General features: G+C 41.7%; 1 protein-coding gene across 5 annotated transcripts in view; it reads left to right on the top strand.

Annotated features, from left to right (window-relative positions):
• The window catches only part of CYFIP1 (cytoplasmic FMR1 interacting protein 1), an 84234-nt gene extending 83262 nt beyond the window's left edge, over positions 1-972 (top strand). For 3 of the 5 annotated variants that reach the window (XM_019832009.3, XM_019832007.2, XM_019832008.2), the window contains one exon: positions 156-972. In XM_019832009.3, the coding sequence (XP_019687568.1) occupies positions 156-320 (165 nt within the window). In that variant the 3' untranslated portion in view covers positions 321-972. The remainder of the gene's footprint in view (positions 1-155) is intronic. The other 2 variants (XM_019832010.2, XR_002158171.3) reach the window with 2 other exon arrangements.
• The last annotated feature ends 12067 nt before the right edge of the window (positions 973-13039 follow it).

The raw sequence follows: 13039 nt of genomic DNA, 5'->3' as shown, positions 1-13039 counted from the left end.
TAAAATACATTCATTGTCCAATAGGTACATTACAGAGATGTGTGCTAGTAGTTTGCTATAATTTTTGAGAAAATGTGAAAATTCTGACATTTTGAAACATGAAGAATAAATGTACATGTTTTAATAATAAAACATCCTAATTTTAACTGTTGCAGCCATTGAAGAAAATGGTGGAGAGAATTCGCAAGTTCCAGATCCTAAATGATGAGATAATTACTATCTTGGACAAGTACTTGAAGTCTGGTGATGGAGAAAGCACACCTGTGGAGCATGTTCGCTGTTTTCAGCCACCTATCCACCAGTCCCTGGCCAGCAGCTGAGGACATGTACATCATGTTTTTGAAGAGTCCCAGTACTGACTGCATTTAATAACTATAAGGGCATGTTTTTCTTTCCATAAACTATTTAGTAAGATTTTTAGTGACTATTTTTCAGTATCTCTGTGCCTGTTAAAGGGGGTACTTTTCAATTTAAAAGCTTAATTTTATAAAATTATTTTTCTAGACTAAAATTGTATATGCCTCTGGTAATTAGAAAGTCTGAGAATATTAGCTGCTAATTGTTGCCATCATGTTCTTACAGAATTATTTTGCATTTTTCTATGGAATGTTCCAACAACTAGCTATGTCAAAATGCTGCTGAGTTCATCCATATATTCCTTAGCAAAGGATCAGTAATGTTTGGGGAAAGATTTATGGACTTAAGAAACTTAATACCAGCTCATTGTAATAAAATCCACTACCAATTAGAATTAAACTTAATGCTTATTTAGCTTTTGTTTAGGGATTTTTCTGATGGTCTTTTATGAATAACCTTTTCTAAGTCATTGTTCCTTTTTTTGTGTCAGTATTTCAGAAAATAGTGAACTTGATTCCTCTGCTTCTACTAAATCCAGTTGTGACAGTCTAATTTGTAAGGTATGATTTAAAGGTTACAGAAATCAAACTAATAAAACTTAATTGTGTTCATTCATTTAGTGTTGTTGATAAGGTTTTGGAGTGATGGGGGTCTGGAGCCAATGGCCAAGAAAGAATTCTTGAGACATCTTTGGTGCAAAAAAGTGATTCTGTTGGGGTGCCTGGTGGGCCCATTGGTTAAGCGTCCAACTCTTGGTTTGGGGTCAGGTTATGATCTTGCTGGTTTCATGAGTTATGATGAGTTTCATGAGTTTCATGAGTTATGATCTTGCTGGTTTCATCAGGCTCCACGCTAGCAGCCCAGAGCCTGTGTGAGATTCTCTCTCTCCTTTTTCTCTCTGCCCCTCCCCTACTCACCTTGTCTCTGTCTCTCTCAAAATAAATAAATAAACTTAAAAAAAATTTTTTTTAAACATGATTTTATTAAAGCATGAGGACAGGACCCATGGGCAGAAAGAGCTGCCCTGGGACAGTGAGGAGAGACTGATTATATACCTGGGAGTTGGGGGAGGTAAAGGCAAGGGGAAGTTTCCAAAGAGATTTTCATATGCTAAAAAAGAATCACAGGATACTGGAGGCCTAGCTATTGTCAGGCTAAGGATATTTTTCCCTCTAGCAAAGCATTAACACTAAGACAGTAGGGGGTTCCTAGAGAAATGTTGTACTCTGTATTTACCTCAAGTATTTGTCAATGGGCTGCAGGTTCTAAGGAAATTTAATTTTACCTGCCATTTCCTTCCTGCCTTTGTTCCCCATATCACTATGGAGGAGAGGGTGATGTTGGGGCTCCAGGTAACTTGAGTCTACAGGTTTCTGGAGATAAGGCTATTGATAAGATTGCCTTTTTCTTATAATTTACTAAGATATTTGTAAACTGATGGAGACTCATGTCCTGTATGACTGTGATCTCTATCAGTTAACCATTTGTTTTCTTAACTTTCCTTTGATCTTGGGCAGCCAGGAGTGCCTGAGAAATATCACACATATGATGGGGGGAGGTGTTTGTGGGGTGTCAGCTTACCTTATGCTCTCTCATTTTGTGACCCTATGCCCTTGTTTGGGCAAGGTACTTTACTTATCCCAGTGCACACACCTGGCTCAGTAGGTCTGAGTCTAGGTCACCTGCAACCTTGCAGGAAGGGACAAGACCATGATAGGGAGTAACTGCCGTATGGCTTTGGAAACACACCACTAAAACCAAATCCAGCAGCATCATACATGCTACTAAAAATAAAGTCTGTGAACTATTCCATTCTACTCTTTAACCTTGACTTATTATGAAATGAAACTATTCTTTACAAAAAGTTGCCTAAAAATGTTGCTTTTGATAATGTGAACTAATGGCAGATTGAGGTAGTATCTGTGCTCACTCTATACTGAAAGTATAGAATATGTTGAGGAATTACGATTAATGGCTAAATTTAAGTAATTCATTTAATAAGTTCTGTAAGATTCTGTTATAAACTAAATCATATGTAGTAAACATTTATGTACAAGACAATTTCAAGTGTTATAAGATGTTGAAATAAGAATTCATTAAACTATGCATTCTCAGTGAATGCAGTATCACACCCAACAGAAGTGAAAATTGATTCTTACTCTATTATGTACAAAGTACAGATACACAGTACATAAACATATAGAATATGTGAGAAGTAAGGGAAATAATTCATTTTTCAGAAATACCAAATAAAAGCTGTGCTGTCTTGTTAGGAAAAATGTATGAATACCTCCCCACCACCACCACAATGAAGTCCCAAACCTTTAGACACTTCACTTCCTGTTTTTTTTCCCCCTTTCCATTTTGTGAGCTTATTTTCACAGGTTGCATGTGCCAAAGAACAAAGGGAAGAGAGACTAAAAGTCTCTGTGACACCTCAGGGAATGTACATTTGTTCCAATCAGACTACTTCTTGCCTTAAGGGTGTAGGGGATGTCTAGGTAAGGCTATAACCTCTGTAGTACTCAGCCAATGAGGAGCCAGAGAAGGGACTTGCATGTTAGGAGATAAATTGCTATAACTGCCCTGAGTGTGCCTTCCGGTCAGACACTAACTTTCTCAAGAATGTTGATTAAAGCCTCACTTCACTGTGCTCCAAGTCTCCGCATCCCTCCTTTGATTGGGTTGGTGGGCCTATTTCTCACAATTTGGGGGCTTGTCCAGTATTCACCTTAACCTGCAGGGTCCAAGTTCTGAGAAAGGGGAGACACGTCCCACCCTGGTTTGGGTGGCCTTTCCATGGGAGGACCCCTGGCCTCTGCAGGATCCATGGAGCTCGAGCTTTTTACCTTTGGAGACAGAAGAAGTGATGCTGGGGGAAGGGTAAAAGACAGGTACCACAGCAACCTGGTAATTCCGTGCATGGTCCAAGATAGGAAAATTAGACTAAGTACTGCTTGGGGGTCAGGAAATCTTTGGAGGCTATTTGTGACTGAGATCTATCCTATATATGAAGTGAATGTAGAGTCTCCATCTGCAGTTTCGTTCTCCCAAGAGGGGAATGGAGGGAAACGGCTGGAGACAGACAAAGCGAGTCCTGGAGAGTGCAAGAAACCTCCATTGAGAGTGGTTGAGCACCCCAGGGAAACTCAGAAGCAAGAACTAACCTGGTTGAGGATGGGGAACAAAAATTCTAGGCCTAGGGATAAGGGAAGAGACACCCAGAAAGAGGTGGGGTCTCGTCAGATTCCTCCACATAGTCCCCAGAGTACTGGGAGGATGCTCCTTGTACAAGGAACAAGGACAAACCTAAAATAATCAAACTCTACTGCATTGCTTGGACTAAAGACCCAATTCAATGACTATCTGTTTTTTGGCCCATTTGGCTCAGCGGAAGACTGGGTCTATGGCTGTGGTACTTCATGTGAATGACAAAAGTTCCAGTACAAGGGAGGAAAGGGACTCACTATGCTCTCTGCTGGTTATCAAGAGCTCTCCCTATGTTTTCAAGAGTAAAATGAGAGAGATCTCAGGTTTCTATTTCAAAACCATGACTGTAAGGGCTGAGACTGAGGAAACATGGGATCTTCGTCTTCAGTCCCCAAGGACTCTCCCTTGGGATGCCTTTTTTCCCCCCTGGAATCAATTCAGATTGCAAGATCTAAGAAAAAAAAAAAAAGGATCTTTTATATTACTGCCTGGCCTCGATACTCATTAGGAGATGAAGAAAAATGGCCCATTAATGGGACATTAAATTTTAATACAATCCATCAGATCTCCTCTGCAAGAAATAGGACAAATGGAGGTACCCTGTGTCCAGGCTTTCATGACCCTAAATAAGGATCCAGAATTGAGGGCCTCTTGCAGAATGTGTTTACCCAAATGTGTTTGGCTAGTAAACTCCCTCCTGATATATTGGATGATTGTCTAAGTAGGCCTCCTCCAAATAAACCCAGGTTGCCAGAGGAAACAGGCCATTTCTAACGAAGGGGACTCTGACACTCTCACTGTTCCTCCTTCCTAATAGACTCTAGCTGTATGTGGGGGTTTCTTCCTCATTCATTTCCTGGGTTAATGATTATGATAATTAGAGCTAATTGGTTAGTCTACCTCAGGGGAGAGACTTTAAGGAATATTCCCAAGCAGCTGCTGAAACTCCTTCCTTTTGTTTCAGGGAAATTCCCTATCTTCTCCAGCCTGATACAGACTCCATATTTCCACTTAGGTGGAAAAAAACATTGGCACCTGCTCCTCTGTTTGAGCTGATGAGGTTTAGAACCAGGAATCTTCTTTCTCTGCCTTCTGCTAGCACCTCATCTCTTCTGCCTTCCCCTCCTCCTCCTCCTGTTTCTGCACACCTACGGTGCAGCCTGCATAACTGATTCTATACCCTCCTCTCTGTCTCTGGCACCATTGGCTCCTCCTCCCACCCTTGATGTCAAGGAGTGAAGAGCACTCACTTGGACCTCCCACTTCAGATTCCCCCACTGGTAAAAGCTGACAATTGACTGACTTTTAAGTGGACACAGGTGGAACATAACTCATGTATTGAGTCAGCATTAAATATGAAGCTTGTTGGGGCGCCTGGGTGGCGCAGTCGGTTAAGCGTCCGACTTCAGCCAGGTCACAATCTCGCGGTCCGTGAGTTCGAGCCCCGCATCAGGCTCTGGGCTGATGGCTCAGAGCCTGGAGCCTGTTTCCGATTCTGTGTCTCCCTCTCTGCCCCTCCCCCGTTCATGCTCTGTCTCTCTCTGTCCCAAAAATAAATAAACGTTGAAAAAAAAAAAATATGAAGCTTGTTTTCTCAGCCAGAGTGTTCAGCCAGCTGAACAAAAGTTTCCCAACGTAGACAATGGGACAGGGTTGATTGGGACATTAATCCTGGGGACAGGGTTAGGATGCAGGATTTAAGAGAGCTAATAATCAAAAGGATCAGGAGTAATCAAAAGGATCAAATCTACTCCAAGATATCAGAATGTTGCCAAGGCTTTTGAGATACAGCAAGAGAGGAGTACTACATGGCAATGAGAAAGAACGAAATATGTCCCTCTGTAGCAACGTGGATGGAACTGGCGAGTGTGATGCTAAGTGAAATAAGCCATACAGAGAAAGACAGATACCATATGTTTTCACTCTTATGTGGATCCCGAGAAACTTCATAGAAACCCATGCAGGAGGGGAAGGAAAAAAAAAAAAAAGACGTTAGAGTGGGAGAGAGCCAAAGCATAAGAGACTCTTAAAAACTGAGAACTGAGGGTTGATGGGGGCTGGGAGGGAGGGGAGGGTGCATGATGGGTATTGAGGAGGGCACCTTTTGGGATGAGCACTGGGTGTTGTATGGAAACCAATTTGACAATAAATTTCATATATTGAAAAAAAAAAGATACAGCAAGAGAAAGAGGAAACCCCAACTGCTTTCTTACAGAAGCTTAGGGATCAAATGAGGAAGTATTCAGGCCTATATCTGGAGGACCTAGTGGGGCAAGGTCTCTTGAAGGTTAATTTTGTAACTAGAAGTTGGCCTCATATTGCCAGAAGGTTAAAAAAGATGGATACATGGAATGAAGAGCAGATAGAATTGCTCAGGGAGATTCGAAAGATTTGTAAAGAGGGATGAGGAGAGAAAAAAACAGAAGGCAAAGATTATGGTAACTACTGTGGAGAAAATGAAAGGAAAGGGGAAATAGAGAACCCCCTGGAGTGGGGGATGATGAGGAAAACAAGGGCAAGAGAAATATAGTTTCAATAAATCTTACAGCTTGCAGCCCACTGATAGACATCTGAAACATGCAGAGCATGACCTTCCTTGAGGAACATATGGTTACCTTAATGCCTTAATATATTTGTTTTACTACCTAGGTTTACTGAAGGTCAAATTAGATATTGTTGGATATCTAATGAGATAAAATGCTAAAGCACTGATTACTAAACCTCAGTTTATGCTTTTAACTTCTTATTGCAGAGAAACTAAGGCTATTTGGGTCTGTTTGTAAACATGCTTTGTGCTTAATAGATTCATAAATTTGCCATCTAAAGAATTCTGACGAATGGTTCACAACTGGTAACTACTTAGTTTTCACATGGAGACTGAAGTTTCTAAGAGTTAAAATTCTGCTAACTGTAGTTAAGACTGATGGAAATAAGTAAAGCAACTCTGTAGAGAAGTAAATGTGTAAGAAAGATATAAGAAATGGAAATATATTTTTGTTGAAGGTAAACAAAAAAAAAAAAAAAAAGTAATTTTGTCCTGAATGGAGAGAAATGGCTTGGGACAAAAATCTGAATACAAAGGAACATTGTAGAAGGTTGATGAAGGGAAATCTTTGGAAAGGAATTTTATGTGTGATTAGGATAGACTAAGGTTAAAATGAGTGGATTTTATTTATTTTTATTTTTTTTAATCTTTATTTTTGAGAGAGTGAGCAGGGAAGGAGCAGAGAGGGAGACACAGAATCCAAAGCAGGCTCCAGGCTCCAAGCTGTCAGCACAGAGCCCGATGCGAGGCTTGAACTCACGAACCGTGAGATCATAACCTGAGCTGAAGTTGGCCGCCCAACCAACTGAACCACCCAGGTGCCCCATAAATGAATGGATTTTAAAGGTACACTGGTATAAGATTAAAATTGCTCATCCTTTCATCCAAAGGCTGGGAAAATGGTGGTGATACCCTCGCTGCTGGCATTTGTGTTGCTTCTGCAAGGCAGAGGAATGGATGACTATGATATATAGGGATTTTACCGAGATACATGGGAGCCATTTTGCTACACTTAGCAAAGTGTATGCTGACTTGTATAAATCTAGATACTTTAGGGGTGACTTGGTGTCTTGGTTGAGCGTCATGATCTTGCAGTTTGTGGGTTCGAGTCCCACATCAGGCTCTGTGCTGACAGTTCAGATCCTGGAACCTGCATCGGGTTCTGTGTCTCCCTCTCTCTCTGACCCTACCCTACTCACGCTCTCAAAAATAAACATTTAAGAATTTTTGCGGGGCGCCTGGGTGGCTTAGTCGGTTGAGCATCTGACTTCAGCTCAGGTCATGATGTCACAGTCCATGAATTTGAGCACTGCATCGGGCTGTGTGCTGACAGCTCAGAACTTGGAACCCACTTTGGATTCTGTGTCTCCCTCTTTCTCTGCTCTCTTTCTCTCTCTCTCAAAAATAAACATAAAAAATTTTTTTTATTTTTAAAAATTTATATCCAAATTAGCATATAGTGCAACAATGATTTCAGAGGTAAATTCCTTAGTACCCCTACCCATTTAGCCCATCCCCCCTCCCACACCCCTCCAGTAACCCTCTGTTCTTCATATTTATGAGTCTCTTCTGTTTTGTTCCCCTCTCTGTTTTTATATTATTTTTGTTTCCCTTCCTTTATGTTCATCTGTTTTGTCTCTTAAAGTCCTCATATGAGTGAGGTCATATGATTTTTGTCTTTGACCAATTTCACTTAGCATAATACCCTCTAGTTCCATCCATGTAGTTGGAAATGGTAAGATTGTATTCTTTTTGATTGCTGAGTAATGCTCCATTGTATGTATATACCACATTTTCATTATCCATTCATCCATTGATGGACATTTGGGCTCTTTCCATACTTTGGCTATTGTTGATAGTGCTGCTATAAACACGGGGGTGCATGTGTCCCTTCGAAACAGCACACCTGTATCCCGGGGATAAATGCCTAGTAGTGCAATTGCTAGGTCGTAGGTAGTTCTATTTTTAGTTTTTTGAGGAACCTCCATACTGTTTACCAGAGTGGCTACACCAGCTTGCATTCCCCCCGCCAAAAAATTTTTTTAAATGGACACCCATGTGGCTAGAACATATTTATGTGGGCATTGCTGAAAAAGGCAAGGGAATAGACCTTGATGTGGCCCTTTTAGCCCCACTCAGTGGCCGATATTATCCTTACAAAGAAAAGGTTTTCAAATCCCTGTTGGGCCAAGATAAAATTATTCCATCCTCTACAACCAGGGGAGTCTTGCTTAATTGTAGTCAATACCCCCAAAGTCCCGTAGGCAGCAGAGAGGGGTGAGAAATTGGGGAAGACAAGGTCAGCTTTCAGAGGTAGGGTCAAGCCTGGATAAAAGTGACTACTCCCAGCACCTTGCGAGACTAACAGGACTTTTTGGCTGCCAGTCGCATAGCCAACCAAAATGCAGGGTCAGGAGATAAGGCTTCTGGCCCACTATAAGAAATTGAGATAAGGGTTGTCTTTTCCTCTTTTTCTTAGAAATGGACAATTCCCCAACCAAGACCAATAAAAAATTGAGATGATTTTGATCTACAAACCCTAAAGAAAAAGGGACTCCTTTTCTTTTGTACCAAGGCGTGGCCCCAATACAAATTGGCCTGGCAGCCACAGGGAAATATCAATAATACTATCCTACAATTGGACTTGTTTTGCAAACATGAGGGGAAATGGGGGGTGGGAGGAATCCCTTATACACATTGTTTTGGGGCCTTAAAAAAATCAAGATACTTGTAAGCAGTGTAAGGTCAATCCTTACTGGTAACCTTTTCCAAAGTCTAGCAATCAGGAGGGGAAACAAGGGCCTGTACCCAAAGCCAACCTTAGGGAAGAAGGAAGGGAAGTCTTCCACCTCAACCTCCTCCTCCGTGGGTCCTTGATCCATATATCCAGACTTAAAAATGAGCACTTCTGCTCCCTGCTGCCCACCTTATCCAGGCCCTCCCTATAGTGTAACAGGCATGTTTCCTCTACAAGAAGCTAGGGTGCTGGAAGGAGAAACTCAAGGAGGTACCACTATAAGATTACAAGTACCTTTTCATTACAAGATTTAAGTTGGATAAAAGGATGTCTAGGTAAATTTTCTGATGATCCAGGTAAGTATATAGAAGCCTTTCAGAATATTCATGTATGTTTTAACATGGAAAGATATAATGCTTTTGTTGAATCAGACTCGAGAAGCATGGTGTTCTGCAGCAGCTGAGAGATCTAGAGATGGGACTGGAGGTCCTATAGGGGACTTCCAGTTCCCTACTGGAGCTCAGGCAGTTCCATCCCAAGATCCTAATTGGGACTATAATAATCCCATTGGGTAATGGTATCGCTGCCACTTCCAAGCCTGTGTTTTGGAGAAATTAAGGAGGTCTTTTAAGCCCTTAATGCTAAATTAGCCAGTATTCTACAGACACAGAATGAGAGCCTGGTGACTTTCCTGGAAAGGTTAAAGGAGGCTCTCATTAGAGGGCTATCTTCTCTGATACTCTCTGAGGCTGAGATGATGCTAAAGGACAAATTTGCCATTCAGTTGGCCCAAGATATTTGGAGAAAGCTGCAAAAATTTGGCTGTTGGCCCAGAAGGGACCCTAGAGGTGCTCTTATGAGCACTTATGAGTATATTACAACCAAGATCAAGAGGAGAATAAGGAACAGGAAAGGAGGCCTAAGAAAAAAATCTGAGGCCTAGTTGCAAGCTTAGGTATTATTTCAGACCAGACTTCCCGAGGTCCTGGCACTAAGTGCCATTTATGTGGCCATTCAAGGCACTGGAAACAAGAATGTTCTCAGAGGGGACAACTGAAATCAAAACCCAGTATGCAATGCCCCTTGTGTGGAGACAATTGCTGGAGATCTTAATGCCCTTGGGGATCTCAATCTGCCAGGGCTCAGATAACCAGTGTCCCTGAAAGGGACAGATGGGGCCTGGGGCTCTTTACAGTGGCTCCCCCAAACCAACTATATATTGGAAACCCAGAGTCTCACATACCTCTGGATATAGAAGGAAAACCAATTGATTTCCTTCCTGACATCAGAGTCACCTTTTCTGTCCTTTCCACTTCTAGCCAACTATTCTAATGCAGCATAATGATTGGAAGCATCTCTGGAAAACATGACTAAATTTTTCTCTCAGCCTCTGGGATGCATATGGGGAGACATAATTTTTTTCACATTAAAAATTTTTCAGAGAGAGAGAGAGAGAGAGCATGAGCAGGGGAGGGGCAGAGAGAGAGACACACAGAATCCAATGCAGATCCAGGCTCTGAGCTGTCAGAACAGAGCCTGATGTGGGACTTGAACCCACGAACTGTGAGATCAGACCTGAGCTGGAGCTGGACACTTAATGGACTGAGCCACCCAGGCACTCCCACATTCTTTTTTGATAATGCCAGGGAGCCCCACTCCCTTGCTAGGAAGAAACATCATGACTGATGAGGGAGCATAAGGCAAGCTGAAGGCAAAGTATAAGCTAACAGCCCCCACCACCCCCAGGTGGAATATGTGTGATGTTCCTCGGACACTCCTGGCTGCCCAAAAACAAAGGAAAGGAAACAAATGGTTGATAGAGATCACAATCATGCAGAAGTCTTCTTCAGTTTATGGATAACTTAGTAAACTGCAAGAAAAAAGCAATCTTATCCATAGCCTAATAAAAATCTATAGACTCCATTTCCTGGAGCCCTAATATCACCCTCATCAAGATGTAAGGGGTTTTCAGGGCAAGTACTTATCACTATGGTGATGTGGGAAACAAAGACAAATGAAAAATTCCCTTACTGCCTACAGTCCAACAAGTCCTTGAAACAGGCAGAGTGACCTTCCTCTATGAGTTCAGCTGCCTCGATGATAACACTTTAAGGGCAAAAGGGAATCTTGGCTTATCATCTTGACCCCCCCAGGATCCTGTGAGTCTCCTTAAACATATTAAAATTCCTTTGCAAACCTCCTTTATCTTTAATTCCTAAGAATATGTTGGCAATTATACTCCAAGCATATGGCTCTTAATATACATCTGAAGGGTCTCATGACTGAGGTTTTACTAAGCAGCGTTTTCCTAACTAGCCCCTCAAGGTACTGGAAACCTTCCTTCCAAAATTCCTTAGAGACTTACACTGTAACTCCTTCCCAACCTGAAGGTATATAACCACTCTTCACAACCCCAGTGCAGCTCTTTCTGCCCGTAGCATGTGGGCTGCACTGGGGTTGTGAAGAGTGGTTATATGCTATGGAGTTGGGGAAAGTAAAGAGGAAGTTTCTTAAAGGAATTGCCATATGCTAAAGAAGACATTACTGGAGGCCTAGCTATTGTCAAGCTAAGGTTGTTTTTTCCTTTAGCAAAGCATTATCCGTAAGACAGTAGGGAGTTCCTGGAGATTAGGCTATTGATGATTGCCCTTTTCTTGTAATATTACTAAGATATTCGTAAACTGATGCAGACTTTTTCAGTTTAACCATTTGTTTTCTGTCCTTTCCTTTGTTCTTGGGCAGCCAGGAGTGACTGAGGAATATCACATATCCCACCTGGGGGTGGGGGATGTGGTACCTTATCCTTTGCCTTCAGCCTGCCTTATGGTTCCTCAACTCCAAAACCCCATCATGAATTACAGGCTATAGTGCTGCTAGCTCCAGGATGGATAAACATTTGCCTAAACTTATAGTAATTTAAATATCAAATATCAATCTTTCCTTGAGGTAAATTACACCTCATGGAATGCTTATGGAAACTGGATGGCCAAAGAAGGAATTGAAGATTGAGGACCATGAACTCTTTCAGAAGCTTAATTATTCTATTCAACAGTATCACAAGATCCAAATAAGTATGGAAGAGGGAGGAAAAACTATAAATTGATTTAAAAATATATATATGACCAGACATGTCAGGGATTGTTTTGAATGGCTACAATATGTCTTTCCTTCCCATGGTGTGATCTCCTCCTGTTACAGAACCAGGCTGGAATGCTGGCAGAAAAACCAAGCAGCACTCGGAGATCTTGGTGGATCAGAGATTTATTTAACACCAGTTGGCTCAGAGGAGACCGTTTCTCCAAAGATCTGAGCGCCGAATGCAAGTGGGAATGGTAATTTATAGTTGTCAGCTTCCATATCTGTGGGGTTTTTCACGTGCATGGCAGGGCAAGAAGAACCCAGAAGAGAGGTCTCCAAGCTAGAGACCAGAGCTTGTTTTAGTTCCATCGGCCATCTTGTGGCGTAAAACTTTATTCATTTTCCCAACACTCCCTAGGAGGCATTGCATTTAGAATATTAATGCTTGTTGGTATGGTATTCTTTTTATATGTCATTCATAGATGCCATTGCATATGCCAGAAAAATAGGACAAAATTTTGCTGAGACATTCCAAATAATTTCTCATTGTATCAGACCTCTGGCTTGACCTCTGAACTTGCCCTGCCATTCCATTATTACCACCCCCTCAGCAGGAAGCAGTTAAGATTATTGTCCCAATTCCTAATGGCAGTGTGGAGTCACATGTTCAAAGGGGGAATATGATAGGAAAAAAAAGGATTCAGTAAACAGAGAGGGAAAGGTTAGGACCCAAGGTGCCTGGGTAGGGGAAAACATACTTTGGAACAATGCTGGGAGCATCTGACCACAGCAAACCTCCTCAGGCGTAAGGTTCCTTTTAAGAATGTAACAGACACTACCTACTCCACTTCAGGTTTCCCTCAGGAATTGGACAATCCAGCTCCTAGAGCTATCAAGCCAGTAAGTTGGAAGGAACAGGAGGAAAGATAGGGGGGCTGACCAGAATCTTACAAATTTCTGTGCCTTACGGCTAAAATAATCTGTTATTATTGGAAGATAAACCTGTGAGGAGAGCCAACACTTGCTATGTTTGTGACTTCAAACATAAAGGAAATATAAATGAAAATGGAATCAACTTAGAAGAGGGATTGTGAGAAGGGAGAGGATTCATC

The sequence above is a fragment of the Felis catus genome, chromosome B3 (assembly GCF_018350175.1).
Source record: "Felis catus isolate Fca126 chromosome B3, F.catus_Fca126_mat1.0, whole genome shotgun sequence".
Lineage (NCBI taxonomy): Eukaryota > Metazoa > Chordata > Mammalia > Carnivora > Felidae > Felis > Felis catus.
Note: the sequence above shows the minus strand (reverse complement) of the source record. Positions and strands in the feature narration are given on the sequence as shown.